General features: G+C 52.2%; 2 protein-coding genes across 4 annotated transcripts in view; one reads left to right on the forward strand and one right to left on the reverse strand.

Annotated features, from left to right (window-relative positions):
* Window positions 1-25,340, forward strand: part of NHSL2 (NHS like 2) — a 271,747-nt gene that overhangs the window by 240,752 nt on the left and 5,655 nt on the right. For 2 of the 3 annotated variants that reach the window (XM_036839725.1, XM_036839726.1), the window contains 3 exons: window positions 16,380-18,707; window positions 20,544-20,676; window positions 21,518-21,624. In XM_036839725.1, coding sequence (XP_036695620.1) covers window positions 16,380-18,707; window positions 20,544-20,676; window positions 21,518-21,624 — 2,568 coding nt within the window. Of the gene's footprint in view, window positions 1-9,528; window positions 9,685-12,560; window positions 12,689-12,994; window positions 13,191-15,004; window positions 15,137-16,379; window positions 18,708-20,543; window positions 20,677-21,517; window positions 21,625-25,340 lie in introns of all 3 variants that reach the window. The other variant, XM_036839724.1, reaches the window with a different exon arrangement.
* Window positions 4,867-9,436, reverse strand: RTL5 (retrotransposon Gag like 5). Its single transcript, XM_036839727.1, has 2 exons — window positions 5,696-9,436; window positions 4,867-5,254 (listed from the first exon to the last, which is right to left on the reverse strand). Exon 1 carries the CDS (start codon window positions 9,055-9,057, stop codon window positions 7,330-7,332), a length of 1,728 nt encoding a protein of 575 aa, XP_036695622.1. The 5' UTR covers window positions 9,058-9,436; the 3' UTR covers window positions 4,867-5,254; window positions 5,696-7,329.

The following is a 25,340-nucleotide window of genomic DNA, read 5'->3' on the forward strand; positions in this document are numbered from 1 at the left end:
AACAGGGGGCTTAGTTGGGAATGAACAACAAGCTCTGCACCCTCCTGCTTTCTCTTCCCAACTTATTCCTACTGTCCACACCTCCAACTTGATGGCGGGTGGGGTGGTGCTCCCAGTTCCACTTGCATACCGTCAGCCCTCAGCCAGATCTCAGGAAACCAGTCCTCCTCCCAAAGGCTACTGCCAGTGCAGCCCCCATGTGCAAAGGGGACAAATGAGCACCAAGCTCATTTGGGGTCATAAACCAGCCTCTGCTCGAGCCTTATGGAGCATTGGGGTCAGGGGCAGGGGAGTGATTGGGGACTCAGAAAGGCAGGAGCTTGTCTGGGGAGTGAAGGCAGCATCGTGGAGGAAGTGGTCTTGGAGCGGAGGAGATTGCCAGTTGGAGTGGGGCCAGGAGTGCTTATGAATTTTTAAGGCAGAGGGAATAGAGTGCACAAAGGGCCAGAGGCATAAAAGGGCCCGGGATGTAAGGAAAGAAGAAAGTAATTCAGGATGTCTGGGATTTGGACTGAATGGAAGAGGGAAGAGGTTGGCATGGGCAGAGGAGACGGCATAGGTAGTTCATTTATAACCAGATAGTGAGGAAGGCCAGAACCAAGTCCACAAGTCTTCCAATAGAGGAAGGAGAGCCATTGAAGGGTTTTTGTACAGGAGCAACAGGAGCAGATTTGTGTGTTCAAAGGACCATGCCCACCCACACCACAAGCAGGCCTGTGGAAGGTGGATTGATTAGAAGGGGTAGAGACTGGAGGCGGGTTAGACCAGCAGGGAGGCTACTTCAGCAGTCCAGGGGAGAGGTGGGGGGTTGCCAAACTGGGTGGGGAGGAGTCTGGAACTTGTGACACTCCCTCTGGCTCACGTGTCTGCACTAAGTGGTGAGGAGGAGGTAGGACCAAACCCGCAATTGCTGGGGGCACTTGCCCTCCTAAGTTTGGTTGTGGACGGAAAGGCTTCCTTGGGCCGGAGGACAGTCGCCGTGAATTCACAGGCTAACACCTTCCATTTTAGCCTCTTTCTCGTATTAACAGTACACAGAAAGAGCAGAATAAAAAGCCAGGGCCCTACTTTCTGGCCCTGCCCTCCTGGGAGAGTAGCTGAGGTGAGGGGCCCCAGCTGTACCCCTCTGTGTGGCAGGCAGGAAGGGCACAGGGGCCATGAAGAACAGGTCAGAGCCTGCCCTCTGTCAAAGGAAATATCCACCCTCCTAAGCCTTTCAGAGACTGTTTTCTTCCAAGTAGGTCCCGCTGTTACCAGGGCAACCGAGAACCCTGGGCTTTGTGTATCTGTGTCTGTGGAGTCCCTGGGGAGAAGTGGTCTGCAGAGCTTTCCCTAGTCTGGGCAGGATGCAGGAAGTGCTAGCCGGAGGTAGAGCCCCCATCCCCATTTGGTGGTAATCTCTTGCCTTGTTAATGCCTGTCCTCATCCCCTGGGAGGGGCCAAGGCCCCAGGGGAGTCAGTTCTGGCGGTCAAGGGTTAAGGCTTAGGACCTGGTTTCTTAAAGTCAGATTTCTGCACTGATCCTATGGCACACCTCTCTCAGGAGGTGCAATCTGAGCAGGTGTCCTGGAGGGGCGGGCTCACACCAGACCATGGTACCTGCTGCGGGATCATTGCACAAATATTTCCTTTTTTTTTTTTAATTTTTATTTATTTCTTTATTTATGGCTGTGTTGGGTCTTCGTTTCTGTGCATGGGCTTTCTCTAGTTGCGGCAAGTGGGGGCCGCTCTTCATCGCGGTGCGCGGGCCTTTCATTATCGCGGCCTCTCTTGTTGCGGAGCACAGGCTCCAGACGCGCAGGCTCAGTAACTGTGGCTCACGGGCCTAGTTGCTCCGCGGCATGTGGGATCCTCCCAGACCAGGGCTCGAACCCGTGTCCCCTGCATTGGCAGGCAGACTCTCAACCACTGCGCCACCAGGGAAGCCCCCACAAATATTTCTTGATCACTTACTATGTGCTAGTGCAGGATCTCCAGGCTGGTTCCTGCTCCAGAGAGCTCTATGGGAAGTCTCAGGACCAAACTGGCTGCTAAATATCACCCGGGCTAGTTGGCCTCCAATGCTCTTTTCTGCACTGGGCTGAGCTGGTCATTAGAATTGCCTAGGGAGCTTTTTAGAAATAGAAATTCCTGGACATTCTGATTCTACCAGCGTGGGTTGTGAGTGGAGGGTGGAGGTTAAGAGTTATGGAGGTCTAACCGCTGGAGTTCACAGTCACACTCTGCAAATGGAGCAAGTGACCTTGAGCTGCCAGTTTCCTCACAAAATGAATGAGAGGAACAGTGAAGCCTGCTTCACAGGCAGCAAGCTTTTCTCTGCCTTCCTCCATACCTTGGGAACAGAGTTTTTATGACTCTTGCCATCCTTGTCACCCTTCTACTGCCCCCACTCTTTCCTTCTTTCCTTCTTCCTGGCTTTTGCTCTAGTTTCTTATTTTGGGCATGCAAAAGGGCTTCTGTGAAGTGCAACCTGGTCACCTTGCATTGGGCAGCCAGGATCCCAGGTGGGCCCTGCCCATCTCCTGGGTCTCGCACTCACTCTGTTGCAGCAGCCCCAGAAGGTATTAGCATTTCTGCAGCCACGGCAGTCTGCTGATTCATCGTGAGCCCCCATCAACTCAGGTTTTCAGATTTTTTTTCACAAGTTTCTTCTCATCCACATCTTCCCCACTCAGGCTTCTGCAGATGGTTTTCGGAACTTAACTGCAAGATCTCACAAGTGCACCTAGTAAAGGTCATTTCAGCACATCCTTCCAAGTTAGAGAGATTGCGGGGGTGCTCCTGATTCCATTTTGGAGGGGATCCTCTAGTCTTCCAAGCTTCATGCCATCTGCAGATGCCCTCGGCAAGCTACCTCTAGGTCTCCATCCAGCGGCCCATTTATTCACTCACTTCTTAGTTTATGTACCAAACTGGGGTTGCAATCCTACTGTGTATCCAGCCATGTGCTGGGCCCCAGGGACTAGGTGGATGAGGAAACTGTGTCCTGAGCAGGAATGGGACTCACATAGGGTCCCACATCCAGTCAGTGGTGGGGCTGGACTGGAATCCAGGGCTTTTTTCCCTATACTCGTAGGGCTCCCCACTGCGGGGGTGGGCAAGGCTGACCTTGCTCCTACTTTCCCCCGCCTGCTCTGATGGGCCATTGCACATGCAATCTGGGATCAGCTATCCCTACCTGCAATGGCGTGGGAGACTCCAGGGGGTGCTGGAGACTTTATCTGACCCCCTGAAGCAGAAAGGGGAACCCTAGTGCTCACTGATGCTGCTCACGGCCCCACAGCCCTGTCCCTCCCCAGAAGGGGCAGTCAGCCACACACTCATGCATACTCATCGCCGTAAACTCAGCGCTGCCACTGGCCTGGCTTGCTCTGCGGGCCCGTCCCTGCAGGGCAGAACTGACTGGTTCTGGAGCCTCCAGAGAGAGGGCACCGGATGCATACCTGGTTGCTTTGGCAAAGACCCAGAATCCAGTCAGGTTGAGGCTTGAGCTCGTCAGGGGGCTTTCCTGGGAAAGGGCATGGGGTATCAGAGTTGAGAGAGTACAGGTCTGGGAGTCACAAAAACCCAAGTCCCCCATGCAACCTAGTATCTCTGAAATTCAGGTCCCTCAGCTCTAAAAGAAGACACCATTACCTGCCTCACTGAGTATGGGAATGAAATGTGGTGAAAGTGTCTGGCACACAGTCAGAAACAAGCTGGTTTCCTCCCTCCCTCCCTCCCTCCCTCCCTTCCTCCCCCATAAAGAGGCAAAGCAAGTGCAACTCTGATGCCTGGCTTTGTTTCTCACCGCACGCCTGTACGGTGGCAGGGCAAGAGGACAGGTGGGCAGGACAGGGCAGACCCGGGAAACAGGAGGGCCACTGGAGGGGAGGCAGAGAGGGGCGAAGCATCCCTGGAGCTGACGAATGGGCAGCTGCGGTGCTGTGATAGAGCCACTTAGCAGCTGTAAACTTTGGGCCAGTGACTTCTCTCTAGGCCTCAGTTTCCTCATCTGTAAGATGGGGGTGAGATGAAATGAGATAACGGATGTGTAGTGCCTGGAACGGCACTTATACCTGGTAGGGGGCTCCATAAACGTTCTCACCCACTGTCCCAGGGGAAGAAATTTCAACTTATGGCTGGGAAACTTGAGCAAATCCCAGAATGGGATTCAGTTTCTTCTGCCCCCACAATCTGTGAGGAGCAGTGAAATCTTGCTGGAGGGTGTCTGCATGGACTGCTCTAGGGATGTATTTAAAAATCTTCACCAGCTTTCTCACTGGTGTCCCATAGCACCATCTAGTGCCAAGAAGTGGAAGGGCCCTCCCCCTTCCCCAACGTGGGCCCCCTCCCTCCCTCCAAAGTCCTGTGTGTGGGTGTGTGTGTGGGGGGGGTGTGTTTGGGGGCCAGGGGGGCTGCACTGTTATAGGATGGTAGGGTAGGGCTAGACCACTCATACCTTTATATCTTTATATTAGTGGAGAATTAATGCTGTTTTTCAAGATACCTAGTGCCTCCACTTCCCTCCTGACAACTTCTGCCATCCACAAACTCGGTAGGCTAGGGCCCTTAGTTTCCTCATTGAAGGACTTCAAGGCTTCAGGCTAGGGTTGATCCAGGCGAAGTGCCTGGTAAGTACCTAATGCCTCCTAGGTGGGCTTCTGTGCTTGCTCAGTAACCCAGAGAGACACAGTCTTTACACACCCTATATCTTTTTTATTGAGGAGAAAGCTTTAGCATACAGAACAATTTCTCATCCTCACAACACAGTAATGCAACAATATACAATAACACATTGGTTTCAAACGATTTCTTCCCGGGTCTCTGGGAATCCGTGGGCTGCCTTCATACCCCTGCATGCATCCCCCCATCCCCACCCACCCCTCTTTCAACCCAAGAAAGCGCCCAAAGCCCATAGTTCCTCTTACAGCCCTTGTGGCTGTTACATCACAATATTGAAGATCTGGGAAAAGGGGGGAAGCGGGTCAAAGGGAGCCCAAGCCCCCTTGCCACCAGAGGGCCAGAAACCAGCTCACTGCTCATCTGCTCTTTCCCCGGCTGAGGCTACACGGGCTCAGGATGAGAAGCACCATGGGAACAGGCAGGGCCTGTGCTGAGGGCTCCCTGGAGATGGGGGTGCAAGGCACCTGTCCTTTGCACTTCTCCGGCAGGCACGTGGGCAGCAGGGCTAGCGTGTCGACCATCAGCAAACAGGGTCCACGGCCTTGAAGAACAGCGGTTCCCCTTCTGGAACTCTCTCCTGAGGAAATAGCTGAAAAACAGACAAACTTTTCTTTATAGGGTTATTTACTCCTGCCCTGGTGGGGATGGGGGAAACCAGGCAATTGACATGTCCAACACATTAGGAGAATGCTTAAATAAATGATTCAGTCTGTGTGACTGCATAGGTGGCAGCCATTTTAAATCCTGCTGATCGAGAGCTCGCAGGATGATCTTGGCTTTGAAAAGACGCAGTGAGAACACACTAGAAAGTGTTAACAGTGCTTGCGTCTGTGTGGTGGGATTCTGAATGTTTGGGGCTTTTGGGTCCTTAGCGTTTTCTCTATTTGCCGATTTTTCTCTAATGATTATGTATTACTTTTCTCTTTGGAGGAGGGGGGTAGCCTTTTTAAAAGATAGCAACAGGTTACAGGACCTTGGCTCCAGCGATCCCCAGGCTGAGAAATGTGTGAGCAACAAAAGGGCTTCTTACCTCCCACTGATGAACAGAGAGACCTCACCAGACACCAGCCGGAGGACTGGGCTTCTCCATGACTCCTCTTCCTCCAGCTCCTTCCTCTTGCCTCTGGGCTCAAAATCCTAAGGCTGGGCTGAGGTTATCTATCAGACTCCGGTGAGGAACAGAGGCTTAATTTACTATGTTTTCCTCCCTTTGGCCACAGACATTTTGGCTGCACTTGCCCGGCTGCCAGGCCCTGTGCAGGAAGCCCAGTGTGGAGGGCAGTTCAGGCCAGCAGTGGATCTGACTGGCATTCTGTGGCCAGAGTGACATAGTGTGTATGTTTCACTGCAGAAGCAGTGTTTTCTGGACCCAAGGCAAGCAGCAGGTCTCTATGAGGGCCCCTAGGTTAGGACCCAGAAGCCCCAGGAGTTACTAGGAGGCAGTCAACCGCTCAGGCCTCACCGCCTACTCGATGCCCAGCGCCACGCCATGGCTTGCCCCGAATGTGAGAGACACAAGGTCATCCCGACTGCAAGGCTGCAGTGGGTGAAGTCTCTGTAGAGAGGACCTTCCTCTCTACTCTCAGAAATAAGGAGTCCTTTAAGTTGGAGTTGAAGAGCAGGCCTTGGGCCTCTCTCTCTGGCAGTCTGGGAAGGAAAGGCCAATTAGGTCACCTCTGGAACCCCAAGGATGGCAAATCTTCTGCCAAGACCTTTGGCTGGAGACTGCAGTCCAAGGCCTGGCCAGGGGAGGAGACCACCGTCCCTAAGGAAAGAGTCACTCCTTACAAGGTCAAACTGAGTTTTTGCTGCTGCTTTCTCCTCCTCCTGCTCCCCCACCCAACTGCCTACCCTCTAGGCAACGTCAAGGAAAAGGGTAGGGCATGGAACATTGGGCTCTGTCCACTGGGGATGCCCAGGAGGGTAATGTAGTAAGAGGAGAGGATCCCAGATCTGGAGAGCCCTGAGGCCCTGAGCCTGTAGTCTGTGGGAAGGTGGAACCAGCTTGCTCAGTCAGTCAAGGTCAGGTCTCAGCTGGGTGGTCCATTGGACACGTGGTTTTGCATACTCTCACTGGGCTAGATGGAGGGGGTTCTTTGGGGCCCTCCTGCTGGAGGGGTGACCTGAAGCGAGTGTAGGCTTCCAGGCACGTTTCTTGATAGCATTTGCTCTCCACTGATTATACCTAGTAAGTGGCCTCAGTGGCTTTAAGAGTTCAGTGGAGCCTGTCCTTTCACTCACTGGGGCAGAGCAGTGAGGCATTGGGTGAAGTCCTGGTTAGCTAGTCAGAGGATTAAACCATAGAACACAGCGTGAATAGACGCAGGAGAGGTGAGGGCTGGGAACAACTAGAGGGGAAATACAAGAGGGTGACCAGTTCATTTACAGGAACAGGCCCAGACACCTGCTCTCTAGCTCGCGGCAGGACTGAGCAGAGTGCACACCGAGAGGGCAGCTACTGCTGAGCCCTCCTTTCCCGGGTGTCACTCCCCGGTCACGGTCGCAGGATGGTCTGGAGTTCTCCAGGTCTTCTTCGGGTTCTGCAGGTTTGGAACTCCCTTAAGTACTGGTCGGTCAATGGGGCAGGTGTGGCAGCAAAAGCAGGGGCAGGGGACGCAGTGGAAGGGTGTGTTCTGGTGGGGGGTGGGCAGCTCGCCCCAGCTCTCACACGCGAATGCGGCCCCGCGCAGCCCGGTGGCCCCCCTGCCTCGGAGTGAGGCGGAATAGCACCGGGGGACGGCGTCGTATTTGGCGTTGCCCCAGGCGACCTGCCCGGCGAATCAGTGGCGGCGAACTGTAGAATGGTGAATTGGTACCTGGAAGGCCCTCCAGAAGTGGGACTCGATTCTGGTTCCTCCGTCTGCTGGGCTGTATGATGGGAGGTGACACATCTAGGAAATTTTCATGATAGTAGCCAGAAGTCTGGGATGAAGCATTGGCGTAGGTGGGCTCTATCTCCATCAGCTCATCCAGGTCATCATCTTGGGTCTCATCCTCTGTCTCTTGCTCCTGTTCTGGCTCCTGCTCGAGCTCCTGCTCCGGTTCCTGGCGGCCACCCTCATGTTCATCGTCTTTCTCATCCTTACTCTGATCTTCCTCCTCCTTCTTCCTCTTCTTCCTCATCCCCTCCTCCTCTTCCTCCTCTGCTTCCTCCTCCTCTTCTTCCTCCTCCTCTTCTTCTTCCTCCTCCTCGTCCTCCTCCCCTGTTTGTTTCAGCTCCTTCTTCCTCATCTCTTCCTCCCTCTTCCCCCTCTTCTCCCCCTCCTCCCCCCTGGTCTCTTGCTGAATAGCTCTCACGCGCCTCCCCTGGTCCTTGTCCTGGAGCCTGCGCCTGCATGCCTCTTCATCTTCATCCCCACTGTGGCACTCTTCTCCCTCTTCACCTTCGAGATTACGGTCTGCTGCAAAAGGGAAGAAGATATTGCGAACCCCAGGGAGTGGGATTGGCTTGGGGACACGCACTTTTCTTTCTATCTCCACGCACTCGAGAATCAGCTCATCCAGGTCGGCCATTTCAGTTGACCATAAGAGCTCCTTGCGGAAGAATTCTGACAGGCCTTTGAGGAATTGGTTTTGAAGGCGGCAGTCATCCCAAGACAAGAATTGAGCCAGGAACTGAAAAGCATCTGCATAGCTGCCCAGGGTACAGTCTCCCTGCTTGAGCTTGCGGATGGCTTTTTTTGCCACGCTTGGGGGGATGGGGCCACAGAATTCCTTACGGATTTCATCCAGGAAGCGCGGGAAGTTGGCATGCAGGGGGCTTCCTTCCTGGGTGACTGAGACGGCCCAGTCCTTGGCTTCACCAGCGAAAAAGGAGATCAGAAAGGACACCCGCTCAGCGCCCCCGGGGAAATGATCCTCATGGTCGGCTATGAAAGTCTCTAGCTGCATCAGGAATTCAGCCAGGTAGACTGGGTCGCCCGAGAAGGGTTCTATCTCGGGCCGCTCCAGCGGCGGCAGAGGAGGCTGCGGGGGCAGCTCCTTGGCCGAGGGCGGGGGCAGCGCCGGCGGGGGCGGGCTGGGCAGCGGGGGTGGGTCGACGGGCCCGCCGGAGGTGCCGCAATCCTGGATCACGCTAATCAACAGTTCGTCTGGGGCGTACTCGGGCTCGGCGCGCGGGGGAGGCCAGCACAGGAAGGGCAGTTCTCCCTCAGGAACAGCGTCGATCTCACTGAGCGGGAACTCAAAGTTCTCCTCGGAAAGGACGGGCACCACGGGCACCGGCCAGCGCATGTAGCTCGAGACATTGCCCCGCAAGGAATTGACCTCGGCCAGGGCTCTGCCGAGCTGAAGGCCCAGATTGGCATTCTCCCCGCGAAGGGCATTTAATTCTTCTCGCAGGGCCACGTTCGCCATGCGGAGGCTATTGAGATTCCCGGCCGCCTCGGACATCAGGACTAGCCTGGGGGCCTGGGGCTGCGGGCGGGGGGTGGGATGGGGAGCTGGGGGCCGCTAGAGGAGCCGGGGGCGGCGGCGGGGCGCGCGGGAGGCCGAGCCACACCCACCGGGGCGAGGGCCCGGCGGCTCGGCCCAGGGCGCGTTACCTCGTCCCGGGGAGCGCAAAGGGCGGGCGGCAGCGGGAGCCGGGAGGCGCCGGGCGGAGGAGGCGGGCGGCGAGGCAGCGAGGCGAAGATCTGGCGGGCGGAGGCTGGTGGCGAGGGAGAGAACGGACTGCGGCACGATCTGTCGAGGAAAAATCTTGCGTCTGGCGCGTCCCCGCCTTTTAAGCGTGGCCCGCGCCACCCCCCCCTACCCCGGGCCGGGGCGGGTCTTGGGGAACCGCGGGCGCCCACTGGCCGCCGCGCGCCGCCCCCGGCCCCCCCCTCGCCGGCGGCGCCTCTCACTGCCTCTCTCCTTCCCTAGCTGCAGCTAACTCGGGTCGGGAAAATGCGACAGCGACTGCCCACTCGAGGTCGTCATGGCGACAGCCAGTGAACGTGTTCCTCTCCTCGGGCAGGCCCCCGAGTGTAGAGGAGCTGCTTCGCGAGGCGCAGCTCAATCTCCAGAGCCTGTTGCAAGGTACTGAGAGGGAGGGGGGCTGCGGCCGGAGCCCACGGGCCAGATGCATAGCGTCTGGAGGGAGGCGACGAAGAAAGAGGACAGGGACTCGCGAGAGAAAGAGAGAGAATAGTAGAAAACCTACTGAGAAACAAAACACACACTTTACATCTTTCACCTTCCAGACTACTGACTCCAAAAGCCCTAATTCTACGGCTGTTTACACCCTCTGGCCCCCCTCCCTCGTTTTTTTCAGTTCAGTAGTCTCTGGGGGAAAAGGGACAGAGGCCAAGGCAGGGCCATGGGTCAAGTCATTTACAAAGAGCGCTGGATGAGAGACTCCCGCAATGTGGGCCCACATACCCTCAGGCCTTCTCTTGCCACATCACCCAAGTCTTTGGAATCCCGGCGCCCAAAGACAAAGGAGGCATCTGCAGGGTCTCCCACTCTGGGCTTCACTCACTCTGCTCTTGCAATAACCTTGTCCACGTATCTCCTGGGTCGCTCCTGCCTCACCAAATTAAGCCCAATACACAGCACTCAGAGCTCACCTCATCCCCAATTCCCAACCCCGTGTCTCTGAAGTATACTGATGAGCACCTTGTACACAAAGCTGGGTCCACACAACCCAGAGAAACAGCCCAGCCATAATGCCTGAGCAGTCAGATTGCCCGCACCAGGCAGAATGAGAAAACCGAGACTTTGAAATCAGACAGAGCCAGAATCTAATTTGAATCCCACACCTAACTAGCTGTGTGACATTATGCAGATTACCCAGCCTCTCTGAGCTTCAGATTAGTCAGTCATCTTTAAAATGGGGATTCCACTACCCCACATGGCATGATTTTGTGAGAACTAAAAATAGGGTGTCCATAAACTGATTAGCAAGGGTATCTTGCAGCTGGAGAGACCCAGATAAGATACAACATCAACTCCCGGTCTGTGTCCTTTGGAACATAGGCTGATCTAGACACAATATTAAAATTAATGTAAAAGAAAAAAACAATTGTGGTCCCCGATAGGACCTTACAATGTGAAGAACATACACATTGACCAGAGGGATTTATCCAGTGTAAGTGGCAATAGGATTAAAACTCAGTGCTATGAGAGAGACTACTGGGGTGCTACAAATATCTGGATGGCAGTTACAAGGAGCATGCATATGTCAGAATTCACTGAGCTGCACACTTAAGATTTGTGCACTTTACTGTAGGTAAGTTAGATCTCGAGAAAATAATACAAATAAAACCCCAGTGCTAGTCACAAGCTCCTTACACCCTCCAGGCACTCACTGTCCCATTCGGGCCTCTTTTCCAAGCCTAAAAGCCCTTACTCCCTCTTCCCCACTCCAATCCTTACACTTTCGTCCAAGTTCTATTCTTGCCGCATCCGAAAAGACCTTTAACACTGGTTCTGCACTTTGCATCATTCCCTCCCTAAGCACTCACACGAGGCCCTTTGTACCATCCAGCTCAAGAGGACTTGTAGAGTTCCAAACTGATTTTTCTTTCATTTGTTCATTCATTTACTCATTCATCTACTAGTCCCAGGTGTATATTTTGTCCACCTAACCAGACTGGGCTTCTGAATGTAAAGGATCACGTCTCTTACTACTCTCCGGTTTCCAGAAGCACCTGGCACAGGGCTGGATCCCCAAGAGGACATTTGCTGAGTGAACATTAAAAGTGAAAAGAGGTCTTATTAGCTGTCATTTATCCATACCAACAAAGGGTAACTTTTACGGAGAATAGAAAACTGCAGCGGGGCCACCCAACCGAACAACGGCCATGACCCCACCTCCCTGGCAGGGCAGTGGCAAGCTTAGAGAAGCAAGATTCTAAGGGACACCACGAGCGTTGTGTTCAGATAAGAGAGGAGCTGCTATGCAGAAAGAAAGAGTCAGTGTGCTCTGTGTTGCCACCATGGGCAGAATGAGGACATGTGGGTGGAAACCTAGGGGGAGGCCAATTTCACCTCAAGATAAGGAAGAACTTTCCTGACATGCCTGAAAGCCCCAACTGTCCTTGGATGGAATGAGCCACCTTGGGAGGAAGGCTTCTCCCCTTCTCTGCAGGCAGGTGTGTGTGGAGGCTGAAGAAACACCTGGAAGGGATGCTGAGGAAGCCGGAGCCCAGAATGGGATGTTGGACCAGAGAACCCTCAAGGCCCCTCCTGACCCCAAGTTTCTATGATTCTTCAAATCTCTGTTCAAATGTGCAGAGTCCTGACTGTTCTTTAGTCTCACTTCCTTCACTCGTTGAATTCATCACTTAAATGAAACCCATTCAAATCTTCTGCATCCTTCTTATTCCCCAACGATGCCCCCGAACTTCTCCTTCCTCCTCCGCCACTACCTCCACCTTCCCTCTCCTTCCCCTTAGCCCCCCTGGACCTGATATCCCCCCCACAGTGGGACTAAGGTGCAGGGAACCGAGCCCTCAGAGGCTCAGGTAAGAGTTCTCAGCATCCAAGGGAGCATTCCACGTTGGACTTCCCAATGCAAATTTCTTTGTGCTTCACACAGGTCATGTCCCTGGTAGGGTTGCAGAAAACCTGAAGAGCTGCAGGGCTTCAAAGAGAGAATCTTGCAGCAGCGAGTAGCAAAAGGCGTCTGCATCCTGAGCCTCTTCCTTGAGTTGAGCACTTAAGGTGGGGGCCATGGAGACAAAGGCCTGGTCCCCGAACCAGCACAACTCAAATCCATTGACTCTCTTTTCTCCTCATAGGAAGTAGGCATTTTTCCATTCCCAAATGGCTCAGACGCCGGGAACTATCCTAAAGAAACAATGAGAGTCAGACCTGGCAGCTAGAGCAGGAGCCCCCAGCTCATGGTCCTTCCCTGGCCCACCGCTTGGCCATGGCTCCCTAGAGTGTGTATCCACTGTGCTGTTTTTCAGAAGAATATGAGGAACAGTACTCGGAGGCCAGACTTCTGGGGCAGACCTTCCGCTCTGCTGATGAGGCCCCTGAGCCCACTCCCAGCCCAAGGCCCCAGTCTGCCAGGCGTCTGGAGTTTGTACTGATGGTGAGTTGCCTCCTCCCCCACCTGGGAGAGCCAGCATGCAGAGCTCGCCCCGCACCCATTGACGGGGGACCTGGAACTGCTTACTTTACCCACTGGAAGCTGCTGCTCATCTCTGCTCAGCAGCAGAGCCATCCTGAGGCCCTGCCGAGATGGGACCTGCACGGCAGGCGTCCGGCCTGGCAGCCTGTCCACACTTTCCTGCCTCCCAGATGAAGCCTCCAACCACCCTGCCTAGACAGCCATTCTGTGGGCACGGCTCGTCTCCAGCCGGGAGCACACCCTTCCCATCACCTTCTTTCCCAACAGCCCACAAAACGGCAGCTGAGCGAGGATGAGACTACCACGCAGGGTGTGAGGGCCCCTGAGGCCTCCCTGAACCTGCCTACCACAACCGACAAGCAAGCTGCCTGGAATAGCCCCTTCCCTCTGCCCGTCCTAGAGGAGAAGCGATGGCTTCAGCCTTGTCCCACGCACTCTGACATCGTGCCCATCAATGTCTCCGGTAGAGTTGTTTAGCATCGCCTCTGTTCGCTTCCCTCCATGCCAACTACAGATCATCCTCTCCAAATGCACTGGGTGCTGGGGGAGGGAGCGAGACTTTCTTTGCTACTGGCTCACTCTGCACTGTCAAGGTCGTGGCTCTCGCCCGGGAACGGAGGCATGCTCTTTCTTCACTCTCTACTGGCCCTGCCACACTAACTGAGACCATTTGATGGCAAAGGAAACTCTCTTAACAGAAAACTCTAAAACCTTATGAATTCATGTGCTCTTTGGAGCATCTGTGGAAACTTAGAGTGTATGAGTTATGTTTGGTTTGGGGAAAGAAGACTTCTTGTGCCAGAAACCGGGTTTGGAGCACACAGATAGGAGTTGCAGGGGAAGTGTGGGGTTCAGAGTGCTGGCAGTAAACGGGAGGATCAGACCCAGAGTACAGACCAAGGGCCCTGTGGCACTTTGAGTCATCACTCAGTCTCCTAGTGAGGTGGGCCTCTTCCACTTGTGTGAGACCAAAGAGGGATCCAGTACTACCTTGAGATGGGGAAAATAATGTACGCAGCTCAGCTGGCTGTGTCTCTGGGGACATGTGGCACCCTGTACCATGCCCATTATTAATTCATTCTCCACACTTCACCGGCTGTAAGTGGGAGAGGAAGAGGGTCAGCCATTTCAGAAGGAGATAGGGCCAACGGCCTGACGAAATCAAGACCTCCTAACCCAAGGGGACCAGAGGCACCCTGTGAGCCAGTGCCAGCCCGTGGTGTGCTGGAAAAAGTTGATGAAGATGATGAGGACAGCTCTGGCCACAGGCGGTGACACTCCCTGGATATGGGGTCATCCAGTGCCACTGGTGTCATCTCAGGAAATCAGAGACAGGAAATAGAGCCCAGAGCCTAGGGAGGTGTACTAAGAGGTGTGAGGGCTGAGAGGAGAAACTCCCAAAGTGATGGTGGGTGCTTTGTTTTTGAACTTCTACCTTACTCTCAATGAGGCTGGCCCTGTGTTTTGCCCACAGAGCCACCTTCTGTGGAGGGGGGTACCTATGTGGCCATGGGGCTGAGAGGGGAGGGTTTGGTTAGCCAGCCGCTGAATGAGAGACAGTGCAGGGGAGCAGCAAACCTCACCCCACTGCCCCCGCCCTGCCCCTGCCCTAGCAATTCCATAGGAGCAAAGACTGAGCGGGTGCTTTGAGAAAAATAGATCTCAATCACCACGCAGGGGCGAACTTTGATCAAATGTGATCAGGTGGCTGGAGGGCAGACTATCAGACTGCTTCCTGGATGGTGGGGAGGGATGGCGCAGCTTCTTGGAGACACTGTCTTCATCGGCCTGAATAAAGGCTTTTCTCTGAGAAAAGATTGCAATCAAGCAATATCTAGTCTCAACATGTCTCTCCACTCCAGTGGTTCTCACCCCGGGCTGTACATCTGAACAATCAATCACCTGGGGAGTTTGAGAAAATGCTTCTACTTGGGCCCTATTCCCAGAGTATTAAGTGTTCTGAGGTGGGGTCTAGTTATTAGAGTTTGAAAAGCTGCCCAGTTTATTTCGATATGTAGCCAGGGTTGAAAACCATGGCTCTCGGCCACCTAAGACTCACAGGTGACCCCGGGTGGACCTCTGAAAGCCAGCATGCGTGCTTTGGAGCTGCGGGTGCCCGGGGCCAAGTTGGGAGGGATGGGGAAGAAGGGTCGCCTGCCTGGATGCTATTCATGCTCATCGCTACTGCCATCATCCCATCTCTCAACCTCAGGCCAGTTTCTACCATACTGTAAACAGAAACCAGGATGCACCCAAGTGTCTTTATTTTGGCTACAGGGCAGCAGTTTGATAAACATGCAAGTTTGCGACACTCGTTGTTTAACACAGAGACAGCCGTGAACCCCAAGTCCACCCTGAGGCGGAGGCGGACCATTATTGGATTCTCTAACTATTCCCAGCGAGACCAAGGTGACCCCACCATAGCTGATCCCCCAAACCCTTCCCCTTGCTCACTCTCACCATTTCTGCAACCCAAGTGGTATTGCTGTGACAGGGAACAGGAATGATTGGGGGGGAGGAGGGACTTTGGATGTCCTGAAAAAGCCAATATAGTAATTAAGGATAACCAAGGACCTTTTGTCAAGGGCAGCAACCGAATATGGAGAGCAGGTCTCCCAGGCTAATAAATTCGTTATGTTATTGTTTCCCATTATAAGTGGAATATAACTATGTATCTCGAATTTAGGCAGATAGATAAAGAGGGGGAATCATCGCTAAAAGTGCCATCTTCACAAAACCATGACTGCCATTAAATGAAGGCCATCCAAAGAGCACAGACCAGAGAGATATGGATACAAATTCTGGCTTCTCCACTTACTAACTGTGAGGCCTTAGCCAAGTTCCCTAACCTCTCTGAGCCTCAGCTTCTTCATCTGTAAATTGGGGATGATGATTCCAACCCGGTGGAATGTTCCTGAGGATCAGAGTTATTGTATGTAATTTTCCTACCATGTGCCTGGTACATAGTATGTGTTCAGCAAATGGTGGCTGTTATTATAAATTATCGTAAGAGTAGTCATCATCGTTGTCATCATCATCATCATCATGATATAACATCATCATGATATAATAACTGTTGTGTATATGAGAAAATCTTTGGGGATTTTCAACATCTGAATGGTTTCCTCACATCTGTAGGTTATTCTCACTTTTTCGTATTGCCAAGTTAAAAAGTGACAGGTGTCAAAAATGCAACCAGACTCTGAACTTTCCAGCTGTGGCATACTCCCAATGCACTGCTGGAGCTGAAGTTCACACTGCTGTCTTTTATCAGTTCGAAAGCCTCTGCTCTCATCTCAGAGGAGGTGAACGCTGAGGTCTGTGGTGGTTTCATGAGCCTGGGGTGAAAGCCTGGAAAAAACCCATGGTAGTCCCACGTGCCACTTCAGCTCTGAAAGGCATATTCAAAGCTGGAAAGTCTTTGGCAGCCATCTGGACAATTCAAGGGCACCCTGTGACTCACTGTGTGGTGATGGGCAAGGACCCAACGCCCCCAGTATCCTCATCTATGGAAAGGAAGAACCAAGGAATTCTGACCAAGCTGTTGGCAAATGCTTCTTGGCAAAAATTTGGTGCTCCCGCCTCTTTAGTGACAGCTGCTGCTGGGGGATCCCTGGCTGCACCACTAACATTCTGTGTTTACCTCCCCCAGGTCACAGCAACAGTCCCACGGGCAGTGTGGCCCGCTCTACCACCTCAGACATCAAGCCCAGCCATTCAGTTCCAGGAGGTGTTCATGGAAGAGTTGCCATTGGTCAGGAAGCTCAGTTATCAAATCTCACCTCGCCAGTACTGAGAAATCCTTCTAGTGATCCGGAAGAACCTCTCCAGGCACGTGGTGGTACAAAAGTCCCTGGCATGGAGAGCATGGGGATGGTGTACAGCGTCCCCAGTTCTTGCAATGGACCAACAGAATCAACGTTCTCCCCTTCCTGGAAGGGAGATGCTTTTACCTATGTGACTCCAAGTGCCACTGCTCAGAGCAGTCAAGACAATGAAAATGGAAAAAGTCCTTCCTCTGGGAATTCTTGGATCTCTCTGCACACATTGCCACCTCTGGTTCCTAAGGAGGCTGCCACCTTCTTTGTCACTCGTGATACCCCAGCAGGATGCAGTGGGTCCGCTGGCTACTCTGAGCATTCTACTCAACGAAGGCACGTATCAGAACGACCCTCCAAGATTGGCCTCCTGACTGGTGATACCTCAAGGCTGGAGACAGGCCCAGGTGGGGCCGGCAGGTTCCGGGAGCGGTCACTGTCTGTACCCACAGACACAGGCACCACGGATGTGGACTACGACGAGGAGCAGAAGGCCAGTGAAGCCTGTGCCCTGCCTTATGCCAGTACAAGTTCTGAGGGCAGTAACAGTGCCGACAACATTGCCTCCCTTAGCGCCCAACAGGAGGCCCAGCAAAGAAGGCAGAGGTCCAAGAGCATCTCACTCAAGAAGGCCAAGAAGAAGCCTTCCCCTCCGACTCGCAGTGTCTCGCTGGTCAAAGATGAACCAGTCCTCTTGCCAGAAGGTGGGTCAGCGCTACCCAAGGACCAGAGGCCCAGGAGCCTTTGCCTCTCCTTGGAACACCAAGGACATCACTCATCCCACCCAGATACTCAGGGTCACCCAGCTGTGCCAACCTTCAAAGACCCAGAAGGTACACAATTCGCCCACCACTGGTATCTTACTGACTGGAAGTCTGGTGACACCTACCAGTCCTTGTCCAGCTCCAGCACTGCCACTGGCACCACAGTCATCGAGTGCACCCAAGTTCAGGGCAGCTCAGAGTCTCTCACCTCCCCTTCCACCTCCAGAGCCACAACGCCTTCCCAGCTTTCCATCGAGGTGGAGGCCAGGGAGGTATCCTCCCCAGGAAGGCCCACTGGGCTGATGTCACCCTCCAGTGGATACTCCAGCCAGTCAGAGACACCAACACCCACTGTCTCCATGTCCTTGACCCTGGGCCACTTGCCCCCTCCAAGCAGCAGTGTCCGGGTGCGTCCAGTGGTACCTGAGAGGAAGTCATCACTACCCCCAACATCACCAGTGGAGAAAATGTCCAAGTCACGGCTATCGTTTGACCTACCGTTGACCTCTTCAACCAACCTGGATCTGTCTGGGATGAGTATCTCCATCCGAAACAAAACCAAGGTGAGCCGGCATCACTCGGATACAAATTTTGGGGCCAAGCTGGCCCAGAAAACTAGCCCCAACCAGCCAATCATGCCCATGGTTACTCAGTCTGACTTACGTTCTGTTCGCCTGAGGTCAGTCAGCAAGTCTGAACCGGAAGATGACATTGAGAGCCCTGACTATGCTGAGGAGTCAGGAGCCGAAGTCTTCACCTTGCCAGAGAGAAAGGCAAAACCTCCCATAGCCGAGAAGCCCCCACTGGCCCGAAGGCCTCCAAGCTTGGTCCACAAGCCACCGTCTGTCCCCGAGGAGTACCCACTAACTTCGCCTACCTTGGCTATGACCCCCAAGACCTCAATTCAACATATGAGGCTACTCCCTCAAGATATATACACGGTGGTGCGGAAACCAAAGTCCTCCAGCTTCCCTGAGGGCAGAACCCTGGGGGAGTCAACAGCACCCTCATCTCTTGTTTTCACGCCTTTTTCCAGTTCCTCTGGTGCTTTCTTCTCAGGAACACAGCAACCTCCCCAGGGAAGTACGGAGGATGAGGGCCCCAAGGGGAGAGCCCTACCTGAAAGAATTAGCCTCCAGAGCCAAGAAGAAGCTGAGAAAAAGAAAGGCAAGATTCCACCTCCTGTACCAAAAAAGCCCAGCGTGCTGTACCTGCCTCTCACCTCACCTACAACTCAAATGGAGGCCTACACGGCTGAACCAAGGCTGCCTCTCAGCCCCATCATCACCCTGGAGGAAGATGCCAAGTGTCTCCCAACCAGCGACCACCTGCCATCGACTGGTACAAGGACAACCTCCACGCCACAGGCTGACAGTGAAAGGGAGGCAAGCCCTCTGGGTTAGTAAAGTGTCTGCTGGCTTTTCCTTTCAATCCCAGGAGAGGTGAGGGTGAGGACAGAGTGACAGAGGCAGAAGCAAATGCCCCCAGATAATGATCCTGATCCCAGGGCGACCAAATCAGTAGGGTACACCTCTTGAGGGTTTGAGTTACTCTAAATCCGTCTCACTGCCCTTGGGATCGGGACCGACCCGGGGCGGATCTCCAAGGCCCAGTTTGGGCCAGACTACTCTGAAACCGCCAGTGCTGAGCTAATGAAATCAAACTAGGTCTTAGCACCCTAGGACCTTAGGAGCTTATCTTCCTCCTCAGGCAGGCATCTCCTGCCCTAGGCACTGTCTCTCCACGTCACCGTATAGCACTTTTCACCAGCCACACTGAATTTAGTTTCATGCGTGGGACTCAGTACCCTCCCAGCCTGAGTTCAAGCGCCATGGCAGGCTGGAAGGCTTCAAGCAGTGGAATATGTTACCAGCAGCAGCTTCTCTTAGTGTTTTCTAGAGGAAAGGGGGCTAATTTTCTTGGATGGTTTGAGCCTTGCTCTTCCTGGAACCGTAAGACCAGGCTAGAAAATGTTTCTCATCCTTTTGGGGGTTTTTCTTGTCTCTCTTTGTTTTAATTGTGGTAAAATACATATAACGTAAAATTTACCATCTTAACCATTTTTTAAAAAAATCTATTTATTTATTTATTTATTTTGGCTGTGTTGGGTCTTTGTTGCTGCTCGTGGGCTTTCTCTAGTTGTGGTGAGCGGGGGCTACTCTTCTTTGCGGTGCACGGGCTTATTGTGGTGGCTTCTCTTGTTGCGGAGCATGGGCTCTAGGCGCGCGGGCTCAGTATTTGTGGCACACGGGCTTCAGTAGTTGTGGCTCGCAGGCTCTAGAGCGCAGGCTCAGTAGTTGTGGCACACGGGCTTAGTTGCTCCGCGGCATGTGGGATCTTCCCGGCCCAGGGCTTGAACCCGTGTCCCCTGCACTGGCAGGCGGATTCTTAACCACTGCGCCACCAGGGAAGCCCTTAACCATTTTTAAGTGTACAGTTCAGTAGGTGTTAAGCACATTCACAATGTTGTGCAACTATCACCACCATCCATCTCCAGAACTCTCTTCATCTTGCAAAACTGAAGTCTGTACCCAGTCAACAATAACTCCCCGTCACCCTCTCCCCCCAGCCCCTGGCAACCACTCTTCTACTTTCTGTCTCTATGAATTTGACTCCTCTAGGGACCTCATATAAGTGGAATCATACAGTATTTGTCTTTTGGTGACTGGCTTATTTCACTTAGCATAATGTCCTCTAGGTTCATCCATGTTTCTCATCCTTTTTGAAACCCTTAACACCAAACATCAAAATCTTATGGCCTTCCTTAAGCTGATTTGGACTTTCAACGCAAGTTAAATCATTGTGACTAAAACAAGCAAACAAATCAAAGCCACAGGTAATTTTAGAATCTGCTTCCTCAAACTCCACAGGCTGCCTCTGAGATTCAGATAGGTCCCACTCCCACCCACTGGTTGAGTCATTGCTTTAGATTGCTCTCAGCTCCTTGAGCTTTAAAAATGATGCATTTAAAACGAGAGAATGCTCAGGCAACCTGTTGTAATGGAAAAGGCACGAGAGAACAGGGACCCAGGCTGATCTTCATCACTCTCTCCACGTTTTGTTGGCCAAATCACTAACCTTAGGAACATTTTGTTCCTCTGCAAAATGGAGACAGCAAGTCTCTGCCCTGCTGCCCTCCCAGAGTTGCTTTGAACATCACATGAAATACATATGAGAATGTGCTTTGTCCTAACAATTGTGGTCAAAGTCATTCCTTCTGGTTCTTATGCCCAGGGAGCTCGATGGAACCAAGCACCGAAGAAAAAAGTGTAATCAGTGATAAAACAGCCGAATGGATTGCGGAAGATGATGATGATGTGTTTGTGGCTTCACGAACAACTGAAGATTTATTTACTGTGATCCACAGGTCTGGACCAATTTCCTAAATTCCTATTATAATTGCCTTTCCTTCTTATACCAGAAGAAAAACTGCTACCTCTAAGCAGAATGCTTAGAATGGAAACTGGAGACTAAGTTCAGATACCCACGTAGTGAACCCAGTCCAGGGCCTTACCACCTCCAATTCACTGACATCTTTGGGTGAAGTGGAAGAGAGGCGGGTGGGGAAGGGAGGACCAGGTGCAGAGTGAGAGGCCCCTCGTCTCCTAGCAACCCCACGGCCTATTGTGGCTCCATCTGCTTTCTCACAGCTCTGCCTAGAGTCAGAGACATTTAACCCTTCACAGAATTCCTTGTACCAAAAAATCTCATCAAGAAGTGAAGTGGGGCACCAGGCCGAGCATCAGAGCAGGAGCTTAGGCAAAGGGGGACCAGACGGGGACTCAGTTATTGGACAGAAGCACAAAGCACGGGCTCCATGATGAGGAAACGGGAAAGAGTCCAGTTATCGGAGTTGGAGCACCAGTTCAGAACAGGATCAGCTCGTGGGCTGTCTTGATTCAGAGTCATTGAGCTACTAGCTTTGACTCCTTAAATTCTTCCTTGGTACCAGAACCTGGGCAGGACTGAGCCTGCAGGCACAGGCCAAGTGACTCTAGCTGTGGGCATTGAAAGGAGTGTAGGGACAGGGGGCCAGACAAGGGACTCTGAGGACTTAGTGGAGAGAGAGAAAGCTGGTAAGTACGACTGCTCACAAGGCTGTTGCATAGAAGTTCCCAGATTGTATCACTGGCATTCGTGAAGTTACATGAAGCATTAGGAAATGTCTGCCGCACGAATTCACTCAAAGCAAACTTTCTCTCATTTAGGTCCAAAAGAAAGCTGCTTGGCTGGAAGGAGCCTGGTGAGGCCTTTGCTGGTGGCATCAGACCAACCTCCCACTCACCAATAAGGAACACGGCTGAGTCTCCCATCAGTGAGTTGGCTGCCTCTGCAGGGTCAAGTGGCAGTGCCAGCCTAGATGCTGGCAGAAATGATGATTTCAAGGCCTTGCTACAGAAGAAGGGAAGCAAGGCAACTCCAAGGTCCCGCCCCTCAGCAGCAGAACTGCTGAAGACCACTAACCCACTGGCTCGGCGAATTATTGCACAATTTTCAAAAGACTACGAAACCCCTGATAACCCCAGTACCTAAGCCCTGGGTTCAGCAAGCAAGGTTGAGTTACTAAGCTTGAGTAGAAAAGGGGGAAGAGAAAAAGGGTTTTAAAAAGGAACCATGGAAATAACAAAAGAGCCTGCATTTCTTTTACATTAACTCACACTCTGGACAGCAGGAGAGAGGCCACATCCAGAACTAAAATCATCAGGCACTTTAATCATCTTCAGACATTTTATGTTCTCATACTTACAATCTTGCCATTACTAACTACCGATTTTCTCCTTATTTCCCCCAAGTGGTATGCACTCAGAGGAAATTCTCAGATGCAAGGGCACATATGCCATCTTCTAAATCAATGACCAGGCTGCTCCATCCCTGGCTCCTATCACTGAGGGGCACAGTGAGAGAGCAGATTGGGGGCTGCCAAACCCAGGGGACATAGGGTGCCATTGCTGATTATTCACTTTCCCAGCGAGGCCCTGATGGCCCTGCATGGAGAAGCAGAAGGACCCTGATGCCTCTTCAGCCACAGTATAATTCTCCGCCGCGAGAGGTTTGCAGGTGTGCACTTGTTTCAGCATGAGGTTGATTGGATGGCTTTTGTCATGCAAAATATGAATGTGACTCTGTCCTGAACTTCACACCTTTTTCAGTTTGATTGTCTACACGGAGATCAGGGTGATGAGTTTCAGTAAACATATAGACCCCCCCTCCCCCCTCCCCCCTCCCCACCCCCCTTTGCTAGAAAAGGTCAGGACTGGGTTGCTTTGGATGAACCAAGCTCGGCCAACAAACAAGGCAGCCGTTTGTTCACTCAAATCTATCCAAGGTAACTCACATGTGCGCCTTGAGATCCTTCAAATGTCTGCCAACAACGGTAGCTAGCGTATGTGCCCAGCTCATGCTGCATTCGAAGAACTCTCGCTTCATTTGCATATAGTATTCATTACAGGAAGTCTTTAGCTGAAGGAACAGCATCCTCAAAGTCTCAAGGAGGAGAGAAAGTAAGTGTAACTTGCCCACCACCATTCACTTCAGATTGTGGTTTGTGGTTGGTTTGATTTTGTTTAAAGGAAATCTTCCTCTGTTTCCAAACCAAGAACGTATAGACTAAAAGGATAGATCCAAAATCTAAAAGGCAGCCTTGCAACTTGCTATGGCCCATAACCCAAAAAAAAGGGCTACTTTTTGCCATTTACTTTCTGCTGTTTGACCAATATTCAATTAACCTGCTGGGGGAGAATGTAAGGACTGGGGTAAATGGGATACTGGATGCTGACAGAGTCCCAGGACAGTCACTGTGACCCCTTCTCCCCACCCCCTGCCAAAGCTTATAGACATTAACTTTTCTTGTCAGTTCAATTTTCTAAGCAAAGCAAGAGCCGTGATTCATTTGATTTTCATATGTCTGGTTTCTGGGAGGTTGGAGGGAGAAATAGACAGCACTGAACAAAGAAAACTGGCTGACCGATAATGGAGGATTAATTGTCCACCATTCCCAAGAGGGAAAAAGGAAAGTCAAATGAAATTGTAGCCTGCTTCACAAAGAGAGTCCCCTGACCTCTTCCTCCTTCACCACCCACCCAACAGATTCATTGGTCAACCTCTTGGAGGATGTGGAAACTGCTCCCAGAGACAATCAGATCTTGATTTTGACAGGTCTCAATAAGAAGCAAGCTCTTTAGCCCAACTGCCCACACAGCGGAAGAGCAGCTGGAAAACCACACTGAGTGCTGAGGGGACTTGGGCCTCTCACATAGAAGCCCTAGGCCTGGGCCCTTGGTTGGTACAGTTCTGAATTCTAGACTTCTGAGTACAGGCCAGGCCCAGCACCTCCCCCTGATTTAGACAGAAGCCACCTCAAATAATAGACAGTTCTTGAAAGCCCAGTTGCTTTTGAAAGCGTTCCAACTATTTAGTTCAAGGGTCCTGACCAAATTTCAGAGGTTTTGCCTGAAATAAAATAAGATTCATTCCTGGCCTTAATTTATATACGAATGCCACACACTTGTCTGCCCCGGACTCAGAATCCCAAAGGATGGAAACATTTTCCTCTGTGGGGAAATGAAGGAGTGTTTGTGCTTTTGCCTAACAAAAGTGAAAGGCTGCCGGGGCCCTCTACTCCAGAACCATTATGAGCTCTAAAGCAGAGTATGAGACTCACACAGTATAGGACTTGTTACTTCCGCTAACTTTTCTGGAAGCTTCTTGTTTGGTACTTCTAGTGGGTTTTGCCTCTCCCCTCACCTTGCCACCTCTGGTGGTTTTCCCGAAAGATTCTAAAGCTGAATATCCAGACACCTTGACGTTTTTCAATTACCTTGAGTCTTGCTTTCCCCTGCAATACTCCGTATGCCTGGAATTTTTTAGAAGGTCTTCTACATCTTCACTATGGCCCTCCAATGCCCAGTGGTGTTGCCATTAGCATAAGAGGATTCGGGGCAGAGATGGTGTGGTCAGAGGTAACATTGAGGACTGGTAATATTCATTTAATATTTTGCAACAGGTGGACCTAGTCCCAAACAAATAACCAAATTGTAGAATTTCTACCAATCTCTGATGAACATAATACCAGACAGCTCTCCTAGTCCTCACACTCAACGTCTCGCCTCCCCTTGGGTATCATAGCACCAACTCTGTCTTCCACCCAGGCACAAGCCACAGTGTCTGCTGCCTCATGCACCTACTCTGCCAAGGCTGGAGAAGAGAGGCTGAAAGCCCCTTCCAGGAAGCCTTTCAGAGAAGCGACTGTTGCCACTATTACTAGTGTGAAGAGTGATAACAATTTTTGAAGGTGGAATACAGAAGGGATACAGGTGAAATGAAGTTGGCCCCAGGAAGTCAGGTTCCAATTCAAGTTGTTTCTGTCCCTTTGTTTCCTCTGATTCCAACCAATAGCAGCAGGTGGCTCTACTGGACTGACTTCTGCCTAGGCAGGAGTAGATGCAGTCGTCCCCAGGGGAGGAGGTTAATCGGTAGCTAAGAGCACTTTGCCCTTGGTGGGTATTCATTATGTATTTGTGGTTCAAACATTGAGGGTAGGGAGCAAGTCGTTCTCAGCACAACAGGAAGCTTCGCTGCTGTCTCCTGTCCTTTGCCTGTCTCAGTCTCTCACCTGGGCCTCCCACATGGCCCCAACTTGCCCCTCAGTCCCTATTTCTGTGAACTGCATCCCTAGCCGACAGCTCACCCTTTAAGGACGCAAGACCGCAGGCAGCAAAATAGCTTGCGTTAGCTTACTGACCACAGATCGACCAGTTGATCTGGAATCATTACCTTGAATGTGCAAAGACAGAGGAGAGTCTGAAAGGCTCTCACAACAAGCACGTCACCGGACACCCATTTTAACTCTCCGACGACGTGGGTCGGATTGTGATCCCGCTGGACCCATCAGTCTGAGCAGATATGTCCACGCCACCCGCTCTCTTCCTCATCAACAAACTACTTATTAAAAAAACAAGTTCACAGTCAGTGCTCTGTTCCTCCAGAGAACCTTCCATTATCATCAAGTCTGTAACACAATGGCCAGGCTTC

The sequence above is a fragment of the Balaenoptera musculus genome, chromosome X (genome assembly GCF_009873245.2).
Source record: "Balaenoptera musculus isolate JJ_BM4_2016_0621 chromosome X, mBalMus1.pri.v3, whole genome shotgun sequence".
Taxonomy (NCBI): domain Eukaryota; kingdom Metazoa; phylum Chordata; class Mammalia; order Artiodactyla; family Balaenopteridae; genus Balaenoptera; species Balaenoptera musculus.

Coding starts and splice junctions, on each gene's coding strand:
- RTL5 (XM_036839727.1), bottom strand. CDS start 9,057: ATGTCCGAGGCGGCCGGGAATCTCAATAGCCTCCGCATGGCGAACGTG.